Source organism: Biomphalaria glabrata, chromosome 3 (genome assembly GCF_947242115.1).
Source record: "Biomphalaria glabrata chromosome 3, xgBioGlab47.1, whole genome shotgun sequence".
Classification (NCBI taxonomy): Eukaryota; Metazoa; Mollusca; class Gastropoda; family Planorbidae; genus Biomphalaria; species Biomphalaria glabrata.
The window spans coordinates 45,817,939-45,841,701 of NC_074713.1; the positions used below are offsets into that span (position 1 = coordinate 45,817,939).

Consider the following 23,763-nt stretch of genomic DNA (forward strand, 5'->3'; position numbering starts at 1 on the left):
CAGTAATGAACTTCCCTTGAAAGAGAGACGTCATTTTATACTATGCTTCCTAGATACCGGTATGTGAAGTGGTCTACCACTTAAACGGGCTGTCCATTTACGGTGATCATTGGGGCTTAGTAGGTTTAATTGGGTGACTTCTGGAACATGCCTTGTTTTCCCGACTAACATTAACTCTAGATCTAAAGGATGTTCATTATTTAGATTTGTTTCGTTAATTTTGTGCTGTTTTTTTTAACTCTAAAAACTGTTTTTACCTCCCCTGTTCAAACTAAAAACTCAATAAAATAGATTTTTAAAATGATATCTGTATTATCCCGAAGAAAACTGATTTACAAGAGTTCATTACTATTACAATAATGCAAATGAATGGTATATCTAGAACTACATTTAAATAGACAGAGGTCTATAATCACACTAAAATCGTACTTTTGGAGTTTATGTGAGAAGTTAGCTTTTATTCAATAATCTTATTTTCAATTGAACAAGAGTTCTTCTTCACTGTTTGATTTTTAGATCGGTACTTTGTAACACTTTGTTACTTTTTTGTAGAATAGATTTAGACGTCTTGATAGACTACAAAGATAGTCCATTCAGACTATTTTAGAATAATCTAGATCTAAATTACATCTATAGCTAGACTAGATTGTATAGAGTCTAGATCTAGATATATAATTTATATTTGAATAGGCCTATATATATAGATCTAAATCTAGATCTATTCTAATTTAATTAATCTTTCTCTGACTCTGAGAAGTCAGTCTGCAAGTCTGCTGAGTGAGATCAGAGATGCCTGATCATGCCTGAAGATTGCTGATGGTAAGATTAAATGTTTAAATGTTTTTTAAGAATTTAACTTTAAAATTAAAATTATAACTTACTAAGATTAGGAAAACATGAATATAATTATAATGCAGATTACATAAAGAAAATTAAAACTATTACTTGCTCTTCAAAATAAAATAACAATAGATGCAACACAGCAAAGAATACAAGATACTTGATATAGTGCTGCAAATCTGTTTTAGAATGAATCATTCTGGTAATTAAGTAACTGTCTTGGCAATATCTTGCTTTCAGAGGATCATCGACTGATCTCTGTGGAAAGAGCTTGCCTCACTGTGAGCTGAATGGGAGGACCTAAGTCTAACTTTACAATTTATTAATTCAGACAATATCTAATTTTGTTAAAATTATGGTAAAACACCTTCAGCATTTTCAACATTCCATTTTTTTTAAATTTAAAATTTACCTTATTATAGTAGATCCAAAAAAGAAACAAAAACAATATGAAATTATTTTATTAATAGCAAGTGAAATAGAAAAGAAAATCATGCAAGCATCCAAATACTTTTCCATAAAAATAAGATTGTACATCAGTCATCGGAAGGAGGCGAGGTTCCTTCAAGGAATGGTGGATACAAGACAGAACATGGAAATTGATCGATGAGAGGAAAGAAGCCAAACATAGACGAGACCAGAAAAATGAAACACAGGATCACAGCCTAGCGGAAGAAGCCTTTAGGGAAGCAGATCTGAAAGTAAAGAGAAGCTGTCGGCGAGATAAACGGAATTGGATTGAACAGAAGGGTCAAGTGGCACAAGCAGCTGCATGCAGAAATGAATCAAAGACTCCCATCGTATTGTCCGAGATCTCACTGGAGCAAAGAGTGGACATGGAGCACAGATAAAAGACCAGCAAGGCAAAACTTTGCTAACAAAAGAAGAACAGGATGCAAGATGGGTAGAGCACTTTAAAGAGATCCTTAACCAACGTCTCCAGACCTGACTTACACATTCAAGGACCCCTCTCCAGACAATGATCTCAAGGTTAAGCCAGAGCCAATAACTGCAGAGAAGGTTGCCATGGCAATTGCAGTGCTAAAGAACAACAATGCACCAGGGCTAGACATGGTGTCTACAGAAATGCTAAAACATGGGGGGCATTTCATTGTTAACAGAATGACTGATCTCTTAAATCTCTGTTGGCGCACTTCTAAAGTCCCTGGGGACTGGCAAAAAGGAGTAATTGTAAAGCTTCCAAAAAAGGGCAACTTGGCAGACTGCAACAACTGGAGGGGCATTACTCTCCTCTCTGTCCTGGGATAAGTTTTCAGCACTATTTTGTTGAGATGGTTCAACAGTCTGTAGATGAAAGGCTCAGAGAAGAACAAGCAGGCTTTTGAAGAGGCAGGTCATGTGCAGAGCAGATCTTCATTCTACAAAATATCATAGAAAAAAGTCTCGAGTACCAACAATGGCTAACGATCTGTTTCGTAGACTTTAAGAAAGCGTTTGATAGTGTCCACCGAGAATAAGAAAAATTCGTCCAGATCCTACAACACCTATACAGTCAATCTAGTTTCTGCATTAAAACAGAAGAAGGATAAATCGAGTTTTTTAGCATCGAGACAGGGGTGCATCCTATCTCTCTTCCTCCTAGCCATCGACTACATAATGAGGAAAGCAATGAACCAGACTGCCTTTGGCATTCCATGGCATGAACAAAAAAGAATAACAGATTTGGATTTTGCCAATGACGTTGCACTACTCGGGGATACAAATAAAAGCATACAAGAATTGACAGAGCCTAGATAGAGAGGCACCCAAAATTGGCCTCCGCATAAACTTGGACAAGACTAAAATTTTGTCAGTGGCGAGTCAAAGCTTGAAGATGTGGACAAGTTCACATACCATGGCAGCATCATAACAAATGATGGTGATGCTTACCATGATGTAGCATGCCAAATAGGAAAGGTGGGGAGCATTTTCCAAAGGCTGCAGCCTATTTAGACTAGCCAAGCCATTGGACTCAAGACAAAAATACACCTTCTCAACACAATCGTCATCCCAACAGCAACATATGCATGTGAAACATGGAAGTTGTCTGTCAAAATTGATAACAGTCTAAATGTGGCTCAACAAAAATGGCTGAGACAGATTTTGGGAGTCAGTTACACAGATTGGGTCTCATGATGTAATACTGAAAACATGATCTTGTTAGCTGACTAGCTCATGGATTTCATTACATATTTAAAAATACCTTTTTTTTTTAAGGAAACATTAGAGATTGTTAGTATAGTCTAAAAGTACCGCTGTATACGATGACATATAAATAAATATGAAAATAGCTTATACATGATACAGTATTAAATTTTGGAAAAAATATAGCATGATTTTAACATTTTAAACTGCTCTACAATTATAGTAATTATTAATAATTTTATTTTCAAAATAATTCAGATATAATTTAAAAATTGATTTGTCTGATCTAAATGTACAGAATTATATTGTATACTCTTTTTAAATTTATCGCTTGCAAGATGGATGACGATTTCTACAGAACATTACAAAATTTATTAAGTCATATGGAGAGTTCGCAAACAACAGAGGATGACTACCATCACAAAACTGATGCTGATGTCCAGCTTCATCAGTTGTCAATCAGCGATCTCAGTGCCCAAATTCTTGATGTTTCACGCAGTTCCAACATGCAGTGGTTAGAAGTACATCCAGACACTTTGGAACTAATCAAGAAAACTCTGGAGCCCAAACTCAGCAGGTGAGTTGTATAGGTCTTAGGTCAAGGTTCTTTTTTTTGTTGGCTGTTGTCAATGTTTGGGTAGCATGAAAATATTATTTGTTTAAAAATTTAGGCTGTTTAAAAAGCCACAAGATATAGTCATGCTTTCTTGATACGTTTTGCTCCTCTTAGATGTGCTATTGTGTAGAGACTGATCAATATCAGGCCACGATAGCTTGTTATTCAAATCTGCACCTAATTATGCACTATTTCGGCTGTTTATTAGATGCACTGCAATGATTTGTATACCCTTGTAAATGCATCTTTTATGCCTTCTAAAGCCACAACAATAAATTTACTTTTTAAACCATTCCTTCCCCACCAAAACATTTGTATTGATCTGATATTTAGTTTGAAATTGTACAAATGCTTTTACAAACAATGGATTTTCCTAGTAAAAATAAACAAGGAACAAAAAAAAAACACTTGAATTTTAAAGTTGTTAAATTTTATACCTTTCTTTGAGTTGGAGAGTTTACTTCCATTCCTTAATTCATAATATCGAATGTGGACTAATAAGTGGAGTGAATAAATGACCTACTTTTTTTAAATTTTATCTTATTGCAATAATTATACAACAGCTAGTTAGGTTTTCTTTAGGCCACTTCAGGCATTGGTAATTAAAGCCTTAGGAAAATGTGGCTTTCTGAATGTTTTCCAATTTCTTGGTGAAGAGCTTCATTACCTTTGTGTACACAATTTGCACCATTATAAAAAACAAACATTTACCAACTGGATTTAATATTTAAATACAAACTTTCTTAGACGTGTGTATATATACAATGCCTCCCTTTTGTTTGAACTGCTATAGCTCAATTCAACTATTCAAGGTATAGATCCATGTGTAAATACATACACTAGTAATTTGTGCTATTCCGATGTGTTAAAAAAAAAAGTACACACTAGTAATTTGTGCCATGCCGATGTGTTAAAAAAAAGTCAAGAGTTTTATATGATCCAGAGATTAAAGAAGAGTTTTGTATTTTACATCCCTCTGCTCTAAATCTACATATTTTGTCACTAAATCACTTAATCCCAATCCTTGTCCTCCCCCTTGCGTATTCTTGTGAAGCAAGTTCACAATTTGTGTAAATAATTAGATAGAAATAGGAATAATTTATGTTATATATTAAAATGTATTGATACATGGTTGAGCGTTTCCACTCGACCGTCCCCTGCTGGTTTATGTTATTGTTGAAGTACAACATAATAGTAGCGTGCTTCTAAAGTTCTGGATTACTTTTATAATGTTTTTATTTATATTGTACATTTCCATTCATGCCTATAGGGCCCCATGCCAGACTCTAAGGAAAGGGTTCCTTTCTTTTTTTTTTTTTTTCGTAATGAACTAAGTAGCTTTAAACACTGAGATCACATGAAAGGTCTTCTAATCAATTCTAATGAAGTTTGTCTTAGATGTTTATAAAGTGGAAATGAATACATGTATATTAAATAGCATAGAGCTGTATTTATTTATAGATTCTGTAGAGCTATGACAGTGTTAAATAGTTTGACTTTTATGATTACCAGTTTCACTGTGAGTTAGATATAAATCTATATCTATCATAGTTCTGAATTATTATTTTTTTTTTTTTTATGTAATGATTCTTGATTAACCTACACTTTATTTTTTATTTTACATGGAATCAGTAAATTCAGTCCCAGCAAGTTGGTTTCTGGTGAACTGGCCTACCCAATTCAAACACAAAAACCAAGATATCTGAAGGATTTTGACAAAATTAACATATTTCTGCACAAAGAATTTCAAGTCAAAATAGTATGTTGTTAAAACTCTGTTACATTTAGTCAATGACTGATAGCTAAAACCATGCCCTAGACCATTGATTCTTAAACTGTGGTGTTTATAGATAGACCCTCCAAGAGTCTATGATAACCACCAAGGTCTATGAGACAAAAAAAGTTTGGGAATCACTGCTCTAAACCAAGTCCCATCATCTTAGTAGGCCTGAACACAGACCTGTGACATGGCAACTTGTGGTCAGTGTAGACCAATAGTTCATTGTCGCATCGCAGTTCTCTATTCAGGTCTACTATGAAGATTGGTTTTGTCTAGACACTGTTTGAAAATAATATGAGAATAATTAACTTTTTATATCAAAATTTTATTGCTAGAATTATGTAACTTAGAGAGAAAATCATTATTATTGGGATGTTTTTAAAGTCCAAATTTAAAAGGCTTTAGAATTCAATTCTGAATTATATGTCTGTGAGTAATTTATGTTTAGATATTTAAACATTATACATAAATATTATAATAAAATATTTTGAAACAGATAAATAGAAATAATTACAGATGACTATTTTATAATGGATTGATCTCACTTCTATCATACTTCTACCATTTATTTTTAAGTATAATTGGTAGGGGGGAAAAAAATGGAAAATGAAAAAAAATACAAATAAGATTTCTAGAGTTTTGTAGTCTATGGCATTCTGGTTTTAAAGGGAAGTAATTTACAAATTCTAATCAACTTAACCACACCAAAAATTTCTATATTTATTAATATAGCACTAGAAACACAACTTTCAAAAGTTCTCATAGATATGTAGATCTTGATAAATCACTAGAAACTAAAGTTTAATTTCTCAGCCTTGTCATAGATATATAGACATATCACTAAACAATCATTATTCAGCCTTCTCATAGAGGGATACCACTAGAAACTAAATTGTTATTTTTCAGCCTTCTCACAGATATCTGAAACTGCAGGAAGAAAGACAGAAACTCCCAACATGGGAAATGAGAGACCAAATTATTTCTACTCTCAATAATCACAATGTTGTCATTATCTGTGGAATGACAGGGTAGGGTACATAGGATTTTTAGTACATTTAAGTAGATCAATCAAAATATTTATGTTTGCATGTAAAGGGGAGGCTACATTGTTTTATGTTAAGGAGGGGTTCAGAAAAATTTCTGCACTTCTCTTACCTCCCCATCCTTTATGTTTTGATGAGTTGTGAATGTGAGAAAAAAATAGATTTGAAGCTCTTTGACCAGAGGAAAGATTCTATCTCAGAGGCTAGAAAATCAACTATCAGCTAACCTTGATTTCTGAAAGTCTTTGTCAAAGCAAAATCTAAAAGAAAAATTAGCAGTAATTATGGACTTTTCAAGAGCATGATTAGACTTTGGCTTCACCATTAACACAAAAAAGAAAGGGAAAGCCTATTTGAATTCAAGCACCAAGATAAATGGACATGATATAAATGGACAGATTCACCTATCTTGGCAGCACAAGGCCAGTGCATCTTATGGCAGACTGTCTAAAAATGTCTGGAACAGACAAGGTATCACCACAAACACAAAGCTTGGGGTCTATTGAGCTGTCATCCTCCCTACATTGCTCTATGCCTCAGAAACGTGGACAGTGTATAGAAAACATGCAAAAAAAACTCAACCACTTCCACATGACCTGTCTCAGATGAATTCTAAATGTTAAATGGCAAGAAAAAATACCAGATACTGAAGTCCTTCAAAGAGCGGGTCTGCAAGCATCCACACAATCCTGATGCAGTCCCAGCTACAATGGGTAGGACACATCTGCAGAATGGAAGACTGCCGCATCCCTAAACGACTCCTGTATGGCCAAATAAGGGAAGGAAAGCACTCACAATGTGAACAAAGAAAACGTATTAGGGACACCCTCAAAGCTTCTCTTACAATTTTCAGCATTGACCCAGCCACCTGGGAGATGGAAGCACATGACAGAGCATCATGGCGTCACGGTGTGAAAACTGGCGCACGACATGGCCTAAATTGTGCCAATGTGCCTAAACTCAAAACTCAAACTCAATTCCTGAGGAAAAAAGAACATCTCTGGCAGAAGAAAAGTGCAATGACACTAGCTCCGGCTGGAATAACCTGCTCATTGTGCAGCCAAACATTCTGGGCTCACATAGATCTCACCAGCTACATGAGGAGGCACAAAACCACAGTGCAAAGCCTTCAGCCCCCTGGATTACCAATGTGGTTATCATCGAACCACGATGGACAAACAATATATCTTTGTTTGCGTGATGGCTATATAGGGGAGATAATAAAGTGTACTGTTGTTTTATTAAAAAGACCATTTTTAAAGAAAATTCTCTGGAATACATCACAGTCCTAATAAGTTTAAGAAAATATAATCACTTTTTATTATTTAGGTATATTTTTCAGTTTAGGTCTATCAAACTATGATATTTTGGGCTATTTCAGAATGTTAGATTTGTTGAGATAATTTTATTAACCCCTACAATTTTAATTGAAGACATCTTCTTATTCATTGTCATATACATATTTAAAAAACAGCATTCTCATACATCTGTTGAGACAAGTCACGCTTATAAACCTTTCAAAAAAAACTTTGGCTGATTCTAGTAGATCAAGAAACATACACATTCTTGAATTATTCCATTGCAAAAAAGTTACTATTTTCATTTTGACCTTCTTTTGTGGTATTCATTAAGAAACCCATCCTGAGATATTCTATGTGTCTGTGTAATCTCATTGGTTTTGTTCAAAACTCTTTTTTTGTTTTTATCTTATTTATACTTTTTAGTTTACTTTGTTCTGTGCCCTCAGTTGTTATTCATACTTTTTATTTCACTTTCAGTTATACTTTTTGTTTTAACTTGTGTCCTTAGATGTGGCAAAACTACACAAGTCCCACAGTTTATTCTGGATGATGCCTTGAAAAGTGAAACTTTTAATGCCAATATAGTTTGCACTCAGCCTCGCAGAATCTCAGCCATGTCAATAGCAGAAAGAGTTGCTCAGGAAAGAGATGAGCGTGTTGGCAGAGTGGTGGGCTACCAGATCAGACTGGATGCAGAATTGGTGAAGTTATTTCTTTATGTTTCTCTTAACACAGGCACATTTTAAATGTAGATTGTTTTTTCTTACTTTGATTAGCTGTAATCTTTTTTTGTTCTTTTGTAAACAAAATGTAAGGCAACTGTAATAACTCAAAACCGTGTAGCATTAAAAAAAAAAGTACAAAGTTTCTTTAAGGTTTGCAAACCTTAGATGAATTCCGATTGGCAACAGAGCTGAAAGGACTAACTACTCCTCCAATATTGCTTCGGCAAGAAACTGGGCTACACAGCGTTGTGGCTTATAGCCCCCATACAGTTTATCAGACAGCTCCCCCTCCCTCTAAGCTCTCTGACCTGGGGACAATCGTGCAATATTTGGGAAAGTGTTTCCTCTGACTGTCCACAGAGATCAGATTAGGAGTTGTAGTTAGGATGGAACAAGACAAACTATGTACCAATGGGAAACTGTTTCCTCTGACTGTCCATAGAGATCAGATTAGGAGTTGTAGTTAGGATGGAACAAGATAAACTATGTACCAATGGGAAACTGTTTCCTCTGACTGTCCACAGAGATCAGATTAGGAGTTGTAGTTAGGATGGAACAGGACAAACTATGTACCAATGGGAAACTGTTTCCTCTGACTGTCCATAGAGATCAGATTAGGAGTTGTAGTTAGGATGGAACAAGGCAAACTATGTACCAATGGGAAACTGTTTCCTCTGACTGTCCATAGAGATCAGATTAGGAGTTGTAGTTAGGATGGAACAAGGCAAACTATGTACCAATGGGAAAGTGTTCCATTATACATGAAGACTGTATAGATTATTATTCAAACACATTCTGCATGTTAAGTGCTATAACATAAGGAAGAAACTTTTGAAAAATCATTAAATCATAAATATTCTTTTTAAACAGTCACTTTTTACAAGACTACTCTTCTGTACTACTGGCATTGTATTACGCCGACTTGAAGATGATCCACTCTTAGAGGGAGTCAGTCATATGATTGTAGATGAAGTACATGAACGTTCTGAGCAAAGGTTTGTAGTGAAGGACATCTTTATTGTAAGAACAATTTTGTCTGTTTTTTTTGTCTAGCGTTGATTTGTTCAAAAAAGAGGAAAGCAATATAAATGAAGCAAATATTATTTCATTTCATTCATTTTTATTTTCCATTCTCTTGTTCCGGACCTATGATTATTTTATTTTTTCTCCAAATATATGTATTTTAATTTTTTTTTTGTTCTTATTGGTTCTCATCTGTAACATTTGAGGGTTCAGACAACGCCTTTGATCTGCACTGTAGTTTCAGCTGAAACATTTCTCTGCTAGAGTTTCACCCTGAGAGCTTGAGCCAAATGAAACACTGTGCAAACTTTGTCTGTTGCCATTACTCATCAGCTTGTGGTGCTGGTTCAATTTTAATTTTCTGAAATGTGTTCAAGTAACAGTCTGTGGTATATTAGGATTAAAATATAGAGATGGATGATATCCAAGAGGCAAAATACAAATAAAATAATATATTTCATGCATTACAATAATTTTAGGCCCCATCTACATTTAACATTGTAATTGATATTTGTTAGTCAAATATGAATGTTGATGACTTAAAATTTGCTTTAGTGTCATTGTTTTTAATTTTTTGGATGTTTAAAGAAAATTTTTTATTTGTTTCAGTGATTTTCTTCTTCTGGTTTTGAAGAAACTGTTGCGTCGTCATTCACATTTAAAGGTGATTTTGATGAGTGCTACAATAGATGCAAGACTTTTCTCAGATTATTTCAACAAATGTCCTGTGATAGAAATACCCGGTAAACTCATGAAGTGTTCTATTGCATTAATTACATTTCAAAAATTGGATTTCTCATGTATTTCAAATGTTTTCCAAATGTTTTACTATAAATGTATTTTATAGGATGTTTCCATACATTTTTATGATTGACTCTTATCTTATATTTCTTTAGGTAAGACATATTCAGTGAAGCAGTTTTTCCTAGAGGATATAATAGAAAAAACTAAGTACTTATATTTTTGTTTGTGGTTCTCATCATTTTTAGTTTTATACATGTTAGCTAACTCTTGTGTAGTCTTTCAGCATTTTACATGGTTAACTTATTGACATAATGCTAGGTCCATACCATAACCATCCCACTATGATGAACACAGGAGATCTTTCTATATCCCTTTGCTACATTAAGAGGATCTGGAAAAGCTCAAGCATTTTCTTCCTTCATATAACTAATTCCTTTTTTTTTTCAAGTTTTCACCCCCCACCCCTCAACCCGCAAAAAAAAAAAGATTTTGCCACATGACTCCAGTGATAAATGCCTTCTGGCCTTGACAGTTTTCCAGTTCTTAGTTTATGATGCGAAAAATACAGCTAATGAGATCAATTTAAATATTAGGATAATCAATTGAAATATTTGGATAATTATCATCATAAGTTAAAATTAATCAAAATTACGTCATTATTGTTATGATATCTATTATTCTTTTAGATCATGAATGCTGAGGAAATATATAAATTAATTGTAAAAAAAAAATGTTTACAAAATTATTTGAAAAAAAAAATTGCCTTTTAAATATGGGTTATATTTGTTTATAAGAACTATCAAGATTTTTTATTTCCTTTTCACAAAAAATCAGTTATCGCTTAGACTATGGCTCAGACTATGCTAAGAGGGACTCACTGCCATTTGATTATCATTTGATGTATCAGAAAAGAGAACTGCCTTTAGAATTAAGACCTGATGCTTATTTAAATGAAGATGAGTTGCAGTCAAGATACGAAAGTAAGTCTTATTACCTTTTTACCCCAATGACTGTTATAAATATGTCATTGCTTATTATTACAGTGTTTTGAATTTCTTAAATGTATGTGGCTCAGGATCCTCCCTCTTGATGAGATGGCTCATTTACCATCCAGCCAGCACTTAAAGATTTACTTGAAATTAATTTGGCATTGACTAGAGTTTTCTAATGCTTATGATCTGCAAATGCCAGTTTAATTTTAAAAGTCAAAGTTTGTTTTCAATCAAAATATTGCATTTTTTAATCAGAACACAGAAGACAAACAGTCAGCACATTGGCCAGGATGGACTTGGACTGCATAAATTATGAATTAATTATTCATTTGCTGGAGTGGATTGTCAATGGAGAGCATAAAGATGTAAGTTTAGGATTGGTCCCCAGGTTTGCCAAGGGAGATCACTATACTTGGATATGATACTCAAGATCAATGTTCTAATAATGAAAGAGAAAAATGCAGAGAGGACTTTTGTTCTCTTTAGTCTATGAACTAGTGGCATTTCTTTGTAGCTAGAACAAAAGCAAAAAAAATCCTTTATTTGTCCTTTTCCGTTTTTTTTTTGGTTTTTTTTTTTAGTAAACACCATTTTCAATTTAAAAAAAAGCCTTTTCTATTTAGAAACTTGAGTGAGTTTTATAATGCATATCATTAATAATTACATTGTTGTAGGCATTTGACATTTAAATCAAAACTACATTAAATGTATATTCCAGCTTCTGGAAGATGGAGCTATCTTGGTGTTTCTTCCTGGGATTCAAGAGATACAGAATACATTTGAGATGCTTCAGGCATCAAGGGAGTTCTCTAAAGAAAAGTAAATGACTTACTTGCACTAACTGTGTGACTTGTTAGATACCAAACAAGAGCATGAACCATAATGTCATTGCAGTTCACACATACAGATTCCCAATAAAAGATCTCAAGTAATGAAATAATTTCTATTTAGATGTTGATTAAAAAAAATGTTTTGAGTAACATTTAATATCATGCATAGGGTCTAGAAAAAAAAAGTTACAGTACTGTTACGTTTTGTCTCTAATCAGGCTCTCTTCAAACTGCTCAACACAACAGTGGAATTCAAATACTTGATAACAAGAGTTCCAAAACTAATGTGGTAGTTCAATTACTAATACACCAACAGCCAATACTCTACACAACTGGCTACACAAAACACTGACTACAACTTAAATAGTCTCTCTGTCTCGTCCTGGACTCCTACTGCTTCACTCTGGACTTGCTCTGCTGAACTGAACTCTCTTACATGTTCTATCTCTATATCTTGTCTCCAAAGGCTTTCAATCACATGACCATATCATTGGTGATATTTACTCGTAATGTTCAAAATGTTGAAACAGTTGACTGCTAAGCAGAATCCTAGCTTGTGTCAGCTCATCGCACACAGTTGACTGTTAAGCAGAATGTTAGCCTGTGTCAGTTGATCACACACAGTTAACTCTATCATGTCGCCAATACAGTTACAACAATACTTTATAATAGATTTCAATTCATGAAGCAATTGGTCAACAGTGATATTTTTATCATGTTCATGTTTCTTAAAAAATTTTTAGTCCAGTATTAGCATTACTTTGAAGCTGCAAACCTTTCTTTGTTCCTAGCTATGCTATCATTCCACTACATTCATCGTACTCATCAGAGGAGCAAAAAATGGTATTTAGGTAAGGTTTTTTTAGGATGGCTTTGATTTCTTTATTATTTCTACTTTAGACATGCATTTGATTTATTTCAAGTTGAATTTGTACTTATCAAAGAATTAAAAACAAAACATTTTAGTAAAAGTGAATAGTAAAAGTAAAATCACTTATTAATATGAGCTCGTTCTACAGTGGATTGTCTTGATATTTTTCAGACCTACTGCTCGAGGAATGAGAAAGATTGTTCTGGCCACCAATATTGCAGAGACATCAGTTACTATCAATGATGTTGTGTTTGTGGTGGACACAGGAGTGATGAAAGAAAAAAGGTTTGATATTTCAGTTTTGTAAGACATGAATTTTTTAAAAGCAGAAAAAAATATACATGACAGAAATCAACATGATGAAGTCTGACACTTGATACATGACAGAAATCCAGATGACAAAGTCTGACACTTGACATGACAGAAATCCAGATGACATTCTGACACTTGACATGACAAACATCAAAATGACAATGTCTGACACTTGATCATCATAATACTTGTGGGAAATCCAATTCATATGTGTGTCCTTTTGGGGTTAACATTTTTTTTAACATTAATTAATTTCCACATTAATTAACTTGGTGTTTCTTTGCAAATTTGATGATAGTGATAGTATTCTTTTTTTTTTAATAGTCTCATCTGTCCTTAATGTTTTATGTATTTACTTACCATCTGTCTAGTGTTTTATGTATTTAGGTGTCATCTGTTCAGTGTGCTTTATGCATTTACGTCTCATCTTTCCCTATCGTTTTTGTATTAGGGTGTCATCTTTGCATTACATTTTACAGAGAATAAATTACTGAAATCCCAATGAAAATTTCTAGCATCTCCCAGGATTGAAACCCTGACCTTTTAAATCAGCATCCTAATGTTTGACTCCTTTGTCGCTTAATCAGTTTATCCGTAGCTTGATCTCACCAACAATGAAAAACTTGAACAGAAAAACAAACCTCATCACTTTGTACCAGTTAACACATAGCTGAACAGAACATGAACAAAAAACAAACCTCATCACTTTGTACCAGTTAACACATAGCTGAACAGAACATGAACAAAAAAATATTTAATCACTTATGCTCTTATAGTTTTGTTGTGTATTTGAAAGGTATGACCCAGAAAAAGGTATGCTGTCCTTGGACTTGATCAGAGTGTCCAAGACCAATGCCATCCAGAGAATGGGTCGGGCAGGTAGAGTTCAGGCAGGTGTCTGTTTCCACATGTTCACATCACACATGTATCAGCATGAGTTGAGAGATCATCCAAAACCAGGTAACACATGGCATGTACTGCTGTTTAGGTACACTTTGCATGTAGTTCTATTGAGGTACACACGGCATGTAGTGCTGTTGAGGTACACAGGGCATGTAGTACTGTAATGATCAACTATCTGCTTTAGACTTAGCTAATTTATTTCACTGTTTTTTCTTAATACATACATAATTGACATTTGATAGTCTGACACTTAGTTCCACATATTCGGGCACACTTTTAGTAATCGGATGCTGCGCCAATGTAAATTCGTGTCATTAATCTATACATATACTCTAGTACATATATTTTTTTTGAATGAAAGAAGGTTTAAATTGTCATAGAGTACAGTGTATGAAAACTGAAATCTTAAGCTTTGTATTTTTCAAATCAGTACATTTTTCTATTTCATCTTTTGTTTATTTATACTCTTGAAAGTCTAAGAGAAAATCTTATTACATCATAAATTGAATTTCCTTGACACACAGTTAGATTATTTGGTAATTCCACATTTTCAGCTCCGGTCCCATGACCTTCAGACTATCAATGGACCTCATTCACCAATCATAAATAAACACATTTAGCCACATCATAATATTGATAAAACAATGAAAAATATGTATCACTTGTCAGCCTTTATGGATTACATAATTTGTATAGAAGATATATAGAATCACGTGGCTAAATGTTGTTTGTTTACAATTGGTGAATGAGGTCCATTGTTCCTACCTTTAAATATACCTGTGCTCTTCTTTGATTTAATGTGATTCTATGCAAGACTGCTATAATTATCTACTTTCTGTACCCACCCAGAAATCCAAAGAAACAGTTTAGAACAAGTTGTCATAAGAACCAAAATTTTGCCAATATTTAGGAAATACAATGCACAGGTCAGCCTCAGTATATTTCTTGCCCTTTTGGGTTTCTCTTTTATTTTAATGTTTGCAAATATCTTTTATTCTCATCTCTGCAATTATCTCTCTTTTATTCTCATGTCTGCAATTATATGCAATTGACTCTCATTTTTTCTCATGTCTGTTGTCCTCATGTCTGCAATTATCTTTTTTTTTTATTCTGATGTCTGCAATCATCTCTCTTTTATTCTCATGCCTGCAATTATCTCCCTTATGTATTCTCATGCCTGCAATTATCTCTCTTTTATTCTCATGTCTGTAATTATCTCTCTTTTATTCTCATGCCTGCAATTATCTCTCTTTTATTTTCATGACTGTAATTATCTCTCTTTTATTCTCATGTATGCAATTATCTCTCTTTTATTCTGCTGTCTGCAATTATCTCCCTTTTGTTCTGATATCTGTAATTATCTCTCTTTTATTCTGATGTCTGCAATTATCTCTCTTTTATTTTGATGCCTCTAATATCTCTCTTTTATTGTGATGTCTGATTTTATTATAAGACTGCATCATGGTAATATTTTGTGTTTGTTTTAAGATGGTAGCAATAACTTTGTTATCAAGTCGAAGAATAAAACAACAGAAGATATGGTCCAAAGATAAATTTGACTTCTACAAACTTTTTCTACAAGACAAATTTACTCAAAAATTATACTATCTTTTGAAGAAAAAAAAATGGTGGTAGACATATAGAAGTGGGATATTGATGTTAGGGATAAATCTTTTTTACCTTCACAGGCTGATGACAGAACAGTTTACTGTTAAATGTATAATTTGAGCTATATACTTATCTTTTTTGTCAACTATATATTCAGATTGAATTTTTCTTCCTTTTTTTATAGTTTACCAAATCTATAATGGAATTTCAGCACCAGATCATAGTTCTAACAGTCTGTTAACAAAGCCAGACATCTATTTTAATGTTTTGAACTCCTTCAGCTCTCTAACTAAATAAACAGTCCAGAGTTGTTATTAAACATGCAATTAAGTCTTTCAGGTGCTTTTTTAGTATACAGTCTTCCATAAATTTGACAAAACAGTGAGATGACTTAGAACAGAGACATATACTTTTACTGGACAAAATCTATAACAACTAAAACTACATTTGTGTACCATAGAAATTTTTTGAAAAGCAGCTCCAATGTCAGCTCTTCTAGGACTTCCCAATGTTTCAATTGACCTAGTACAAAATATAAACCCATATCTTGACCAGCCTATACAGGTTCATAGCCGCAATGTGCAGTAAGTGCGACAATAGTAGGAAAGAAAAAGAAAAGTTACACTCAAACCTGCTCTAGATAGTAGCATCTTTAAATCTTTATTGACCTTTTAATCTTTCTAATAATTGAGATTCATTGAATTTTGTATGTGTCTGTTTCAGAAAGTTTTAAGGTCACTGATCAATCCCCCTGCACCAGAAAGTGTAGAACAGGCAGTTGATTTTTTGAAACATCTTGGTGCCCTAGATTCTGCTTCGGTATGCACTTCACTTGCCTCTTCACATTACATAACCTATAGTATGAAATATGAAGTCACATTAGATTAGTGAGACTACTTTAGGATCTGCACTTCAATGTTTTGTACTGTCATCATTGTTTGAAGTCAATTTTTAAATCATTGTTTTTATATTTAATTCTCAACTTATTTTTTTTCTGTATTCATAACGTGCATTCATAAACTCATCACAGGCTTGCAACTCATAAATAATAATTAATAACAACAAAATTAAAAGCATGAATAACCAAGCATATATTGTTAAATCATTGTCGTAGGCCTTTCTTTATGTTTAAAAAAGGAAAGAAAAATGAGATTTCTTATTATTGATGTGGGCATTTAAAGGGCTTTAATTTAGAAATCAAAGGGTTAAAATGGTATTGTAAATTTTATTTCTATCAAAATGTCATTGTACATCTATTTTATATCACAGTCATTCTATGACGTGAAGGAGGCTAACAATATCTTTCATGTCTTTATATTCAATGACTCCCTACCAACATTCATGTATGCAGACATGTTCCCAAATTTGGTTCTAGATGTGAAACAGTTTTTAAAAAAGTCCAATTGAAGCTAAACATTCCAGTTGATTAAATCATGTTAAGATGAAAGTTTGCATGATACTTCTAATTAAAACTAAAAATTGGTAGAACTGTTATGACAGGCAAATTTTTGTGACATTATCTACACTTAGGTATTTTTATTGGAGCAATTAGAAAATTATTTACTAAGTAGTGCACCACATTTTTAACATGATGTTACTTTTATTTAATTTTTGGAAATTTTTGTTTTCTGCATCAAATGAACTTTCATATTATATTTGTAATTCATAAATGTTGTTTTTTCCATAGGAACTCACTGCCCTGGGCTATCACTTGGGATCTCTCCCTGTAGATGTCAGGTGAGTTTACAGCTTAAGGATTGTATTACAGAAAATAAAAATGTATATATTGAATTCCTCAGTCACCCAGTTAATTAACTACTAACTACTGTATTAGTTTTACTTAGATACAACTTAACTGTTCACTTTTATACTGGGGTATGGGAAGGGGGGGGGCGTTAACATAAAAAAAAATTAAATGGTTTCTGTCCATTTTGTTTTCAATTAGTTAGCAATTATTTCCATTTAAGCTAACCATTCATTTGTGTGCTTAAAGGATTGTTTATGATAAAGTATATTGATTAAATTCTGCACTATTCAGTATATAAACATATGAACACTACAGTAACTATATTATAATGAAATATGTAAATGTCAAGACAAAAAGTTGTAATCTGTTCTCTGAGAGGTTTTGATATAGGCATAGCATGACAAACAAAGAAGCTATCTTTAACTCACTGCTTAGCTTACTTTACAAAAACACTTCTTTAGAAATCATTCTATGAAGCTTATGTTGCTTGTCAAGGGGTGTGGTGGGTGAAAGTTAAAACACTTTGCTTCTGACCCAAGAGGTCTCGAGTTTGAATCCCAACAAAGACAAAGACTGGGATTTCAAATTATCAGATTCTTAGGATGCACCTGAGTTCACCAAACTCTAATGGGTACCTTAAATACGTTGGGGAAGTAAAGGTGGTTAGTCATTGTGCTGGCTATATGTCACCCTAGTTAACCATCAGCCATAGATGAGCTTTATATCATCTGCCACAAATGATCACAAAATTTGAAAGGGCTACCTTTACCTGTATTGCTTTTTGAACAAGTTAAATTTGTTTGATCCAGATACATTGGAAATTTTGCTTCATCTATGCCCAACCAATAGCTTTTTTTATTGCCTGTTGCTTATATAGATTTTAATGTAACTATTTTAAATTAATGTTTGTTTAAATTTTTCATTTTGTTTAATCCAGAATCGGCAAGCTGATGTTATATGGAACCATCTTCCGTTGTCTTGATGCCACCCTCACCATTGCAGCCACTATAAGCTTTAAATCACCATTTGTTCGTATCTTGTATTTACACTTATCTATTTTTTTTTTTAAATTAACAATCTTTTTTTGACTTATTCATCACTAGCTCTCCCAATTGAGGAATGAATAAAAATATAAAACTATACTCACTCTTACCTAACAATGATTTTAAATAATTAAGCACTTTTCTTAGGCTATACAGCCCACGAGAGTTTATTTTCTTTTTATTTTATTAATCAACTTGAAATTTATTTAAATACTGTATTTTCTTTTTAATTTTTATTTTCTGTTTGAAATTATAAATAATAAGAATAGCAATATGGAAAGACAAAGACATAGCCCATTATATGATTGCTAGAGAGGTGGATCCTAGCAATGGAATTGAGATGCTACTAAAGGATCCTAAGTATCACATTTAAAGACCGCATTACAAACAAAGAGATTAGAGACAAGGTTACTGCAGTGATTGGCCCCCACGATGACCTCCTAAATATTGTAAAAAAAAACAACACAAACTTAAACTCTATGGCCTTATTACAAGGTCTTTGGGGCTTGCAAAGACCTTCCTTCAGGGAACAGTATCAGGAAAAAGAAGAAGAGGCAGACAGAGAAAGCGATGGGAAGAGAACATTAAAATAATGGATGGGCCTGCCATTGAAAGAGGTTCTATCCAAGGCAAAAGAGAGAGAGAGGAATGGAGATAGACGGTCAACAGATAATGTGTGGCGCCCTAACAGTTCCACAGACTAAGGGATAGGTGAAGGTGAAGAATAGCAGTTTTAAATAATAATTTGTCAAGACATGAAGGAGAAAATAAGAAATCTAGAAATCAGCTTGGGGGAGGGGGGGGGCGCACAAACTTCAGTCCTCTGACCTATATATATATATTTCAATTTTGTATTTGGTTTTAACTTTACATTTTGAAAAAAATACTTTTCTGAAATGTACATTCCTATAAAGTGTCTCTCTCAAACTCAAACATTACTATAATGAGCTTTGGTTCTGTTCCTACAGGCAAAACAGGGCTTGCTAAACAATTCATAGTTTTTCTGTCATCTGCATTTCATTTTCTTCAGAGGCCAGCAATAGCCCAAACTTCTATCCTGTTGTAACAGAACCAAGATAGTGTTTTGAGCACACAACCTTTTTGTTTTCCTTTTCATTGTAATCTTCCTTAGCATGGAGAAATCTCATTTCTGTGTGATACTGTTCAAATGTTGAACTAAACTGAGTAGCTTATTAGATTACATATGTAACAAAATTACTAGAAATAAAATTACTCAAACGCCATCTTTCATCAGTATTATTCTTGAATTATTTTTGTCCAGATCATTCCATTTAAAAAGAAGGAAGAAGCTGCAGAAAAGAAGAAAGAATTTGAAACAAACAATTCTGATATATTGACAATGCTTCAAGCCTACAAGGTAATTTGAAATATGCTAAGTACACTTGAACTTGGCTTGGCTTGGCCACCTATGAAGGGGTTCAGCACGAAAACTATAATTAATTAATTAATTAACAAATACATGTAATAGTGATTGCTGGCCAAGTGACTATAGTTTGCTTGTTTGTCAAACTTAACATATTGAATTCAGTCAAATGTTTGTTCTGTTTTTACTTGAGATTTTGAGATGTAAGAATCTACACTGAGTTGATTCAGTTTTTCTAGGTATGGATACTTTGCATTTGATAGGGTATAAATATTGTTGGTGCCTTTGTTGGGCACACATCTTGAACACTGAGAATCTATTCAATCAATTGCGCCACTGAAATTTAGAATAGGAAAGTAAAGGTTTTATTGTACTTTTCATTGTACTTGGATGAATATAATATTTTTGAATGCATTCTTGCAAAAAGCAAAAGTCAGCATTTAATTTTTTTTTTAAATCTATAATTGTTCTACATAATCCTATACTTTGTATTTAAAAATGATAGTTTGTTTTATTTTCTCTAATTGTTCTATTCACAGACCTGGTGGCTGTCTAGGGCAGCAAGAGATTATCACTTTTGTAAAAAAAATTATCTGTCCTATAAAGCATTAGAGGTAAAAACCTAACTTAAACCTGGTAATTGTTTATCTTGTAGTTCATTATTTTTAATTTGTACAAAATTGTATTTTAAGCTCATATAGGCTGTTACCCTTAACTATAACTGGGTATTTTATTTCACTTGTACATGGAAATGTAATTTAGACATTCAAAATGAGTCTTTCTTTTTTATATTTGATTATTTACTAATGTCTATTTATTAGCAATGCAACAAAAAAAAAGAATTTAAAAAATGTTGTTATATTTTTGGGTAAGAAACATAGCCCATGTTTATAAATGTTGTTACATTGCCCATTTTCTCTATTGTGAAGTGCTTAAGGTAATTATGATAATTTTCATAAGTTAGCACCACAGAAATACATGAAACACAAATTCTGTGCTAATGCTTTAAGTCTTATATGTACAAAAGCACTCTGATCAAAAGGGAAATCTCCTAATAGTAGTCTTTAGTCTAGATAAGTTGTGCATTGTATCAAATACTCTCAAGTACTTCCTACATACACACATTCAGCATGGCATGTTTTGAGAAAGCTTGAAATTATCTTTCTTTCTAATTAACCTCTTAAGATTAGCCCTCATCAGATGTATAAACTTGTACTGAGTTCACTTTCTGGTTTGAGCCTCTATAATTTATTTATGACTGTTTCCTATCAATCACAAGGCTTTTGTTGGTGAATGTTAAGCATTGAATCATTGAGATTGTTGTTTGATTAGTTATTAAGGTGTTGTTAGTGTATCTATATGTGTGGTATGCATGTTGGACTGATTAAGTGTCTCCAGAGTCCCTGGCTCATATTCTGCCCGCTGCCATTTCCCATTATTCTGCGGGAGGTTGGACTAATAAATAGATTATATTCCACTCTGAAGAAAATATTTTACATCAAACATTTTTACTTAGTATTGATAACACCTGACTTATGAATTTAAGCATTTTTGATTGTATCTAATTTTAGTATTTAAGAACCCTAGTTATAATTTAAAATTTTTTTTTAAAATTTTTTAGAGCTTAAATATTACCCTTTATTTATAAAAAAATTGCTGTTTATAGCGTCTTTCAAGTATTTCATTCTCTATAATCGAACTCTTTTCTGGACCTGTGGGAATGGGAAGTCTGGGAGAAGGTTTCCATGCTGCATTTTGACACTAACAAACACAGCTCTGGGATAGAACTCAATCCCCTTTGAAAGAAAGCCAAAAGCTTTATGCCAATCAGCCACACATCTCATTGGAACATGTTTTATTTCAGATGATCAAGACACTGAAACAACAGTATGTGGAAAACCTCTCTGATATTGGCTTCATAAGGAAAGGCATTAAAACTAGAGATGTTCAGAGCCAATCCTCATATATTTCTGATGGTGTTTGGGAGATCACAGGACCTGAGGTTAGCAAGAAGTTTCAACTAGCCTAGTCAACTTTCTGAATAGAAATATTTCTTTGACAAATTTTTTACATCACAAATGTGCTAGTAGCTGTTGCTGTAATGCTGTGGGAACAAAGTTGATGTAACAGTCATGTTATAAAAGGGGCGGACTGGCTATATGGGCATTTGGGCTATTGCCCGATGGGCTGGTACCCAAATGGTCCAGTAGGGCCACCAAAAGGATCACTATGACACATATGAAATTGTTTAAACATTTTTTTAACATTCTCTTATAAAAGTGACTCTTTGAGCGACATATCTATTCTGTTCTGTAGCCTGACTGGTTTTGATCCCCAACTCTCTGTATTTTCTTTTATCAGTAGCACTATGATTTAATGCCAAAAGGTGTATTTTCAATGGGAAAAAATATCTTCAAAATGCATAGAATATATAAGGAAAACCTAACTTTTGTTCAAATTAGGCCTATTTGTTTGCCAAGAGAAGATAAGAGAGTCTGTCACAGTCTTAGTTGACATTGCATGATCTAAAGTTCACGTCATGTTAAGAGGTTAAAAGACACGTGGAATTCCTGATGTAGAAAACAGGAAGTAGAATGAATAAAGTTGACTTTTGAGTTCAGTCAAGTCAGTCAAGTGGTATCTTTTAGACCGAGTGGTCAAGTAATATTTTGGTCCAGGATGGACAGTAGCGACTTAGAAAAGTCTGTAGTAATTTCAGTTAGAAAGTAACTAGTGGGCAGTTGTTGCCAGTGGTCCTTTTGAGACATGTATTAGTTAATCTATATTTCTGCACAGTGTTACCCGCTGAGATGCGGACGTGATTTGTAATCTAGAGACTCTAACATATATTGGATACATTTGATACCGCTATTATGCGGATAGGATTGTTTATTATTTCTTGACTCATAACACTAACAAGAAGTGCAGTATTATTATTATGTTGTAAAATAAACTCTATATTTGTCGGACTTGAGTCAGTTTATAGTGTATATAATTGTCATGTGTTAAGAGTGCTCCAGGAAGCAAGAACCCAGCATTTCACGACATTCGCATTCTTCAACATTACACCATTTAACGTCATTTACAGAGTCTCCATATCGACAATTAGTTACAGTCTAATGCAAATAATTTTTTGTACCTCAGGTTAATGTCAACAATGAAAACATGGAGCTGCTCTCTGCTTTGTTGGTGGCTGCTCTCTACCCAAATATTATTGAAATAGTTCCTCAAGCCACAAATTTGTCTGGAAGTGGTGAGAGAGGTAACCTTCACATTTTCTGCCTCCAGACTTCTTAATTTAGTATATTTAAGTTGTTCTTACTCCCTAGCCTTAAATTCCTTTTTAATGTTTTAAAAGCGCCCTTTCATTCTAAACATTCCTTATAATTTTTTTTCAAGCAATTTGTTAATGTTGATGGTTGACATCAGTAAAGTTTAAAACTACATTTTTCATTAAAAAATTCCCACTTTAACAGTCTGGGCAAGGTGATGCCTGAGCTGGTCTATAAAGTGATTCTGAAGGGTAACTCTGTGACACAATATGTATGTGCTTATAATTCAGCTTTTTATTGCAGTACTTTCTTTTGCTAATTATTTTTCACTTGACTCAAATGTTTTATGTAAAATATATAACTTCCTAGAACTTAAATTGATCAGTACACTGAGATCTGACTCATAATGAAAATCTTTGAAGCAGATTTCAGTTAATTTATTTATTCTTAATATAGACATAATTTTTATGAGCATTTAGAAAACAAATATGTTGCATGACTTGTTCAAACCTTGCATAATAGTTTTCCTTCTCAGACCTTGTGATTTGTGGTGTAAAACTCTTCTGTTTCTATCTCCATGTCCA

The 23,763-nt window shown here is 33.3% G+C and overlaps 1 protein-coding gene across 1 annotated transcript in view; it reads left to right on the forward strand.

Moving 5' to 3' along the window:
• Positions 1-270: 270 nt before the first annotated feature.
• The window catches only part of LOC106061125 (putative ATP-dependent RNA helicase DHX57), a 30,042-nt gene continuing 6,549 nt past the window's right edge, over positions 271-23,763 (forward strand). Inside the window, exons 1-22 of the mRNA XM_056022312.1 lie at positions 271-819; positions 3,324-3,562; positions 5,234-5,360; positions 6,288-6,409; positions 8,234-8,426; positions 9,321-9,445; positions 10,083-10,216; positions 10,370-10,424; positions 11,052-11,197; positions 11,465-11,574; positions 11,928-12,028; positions 12,831-12,890; positions 13,082-13,195; positions 14,019-14,182; positions 14,975-15,051; positions 16,457-16,552; positions 17,421-17,470; positions 18,418-18,508; positions 19,806-19,901; positions 20,447-20,521; positions 21,772-21,909; positions 23,052-23,169. Coding sequence (XP_055878287.1) covers positions 817-819; positions 3,324-3,562; positions 5,234-5,360; positions 6,288-6,409; positions 8,234-8,426; positions 9,321-9,445; positions 10,083-10,216; positions 10,370-10,424; positions 11,052-11,197; positions 11,465-11,574; positions 11,928-12,028; positions 12,831-12,890; positions 13,082-13,195; positions 14,019-14,182; positions 14,975-15,051; positions 16,457-16,552; positions 17,421-17,470; positions 18,418-18,508; positions 19,806-19,901; positions 20,447-20,521; positions 21,772-21,909; positions 23,052-23,169 — 2,434 coding nt within the window. The 5' untranslated portion in view covers positions 271-816. The remainder of the gene's footprint in view (positions 820-3,323; positions 3,563-5,233; positions 5,361-6,287; positions 6,410-8,233; positions 8,427-9,320; positions 9,446-10,082; positions 10,217-10,369; positions 10,425-11,051; positions 11,198-11,464; positions 11,575-11,927; positions 12,029-12,830; positions 12,891-13,081; positions 13,196-14,018; positions 14,183-14,974; positions 15,052-16,456; positions 16,553-17,420; positions 17,471-18,417; positions 18,509-19,805; positions 19,902-20,446; positions 20,522-21,771; positions 21,910-23,051; positions 23,170-23,763) is intronic.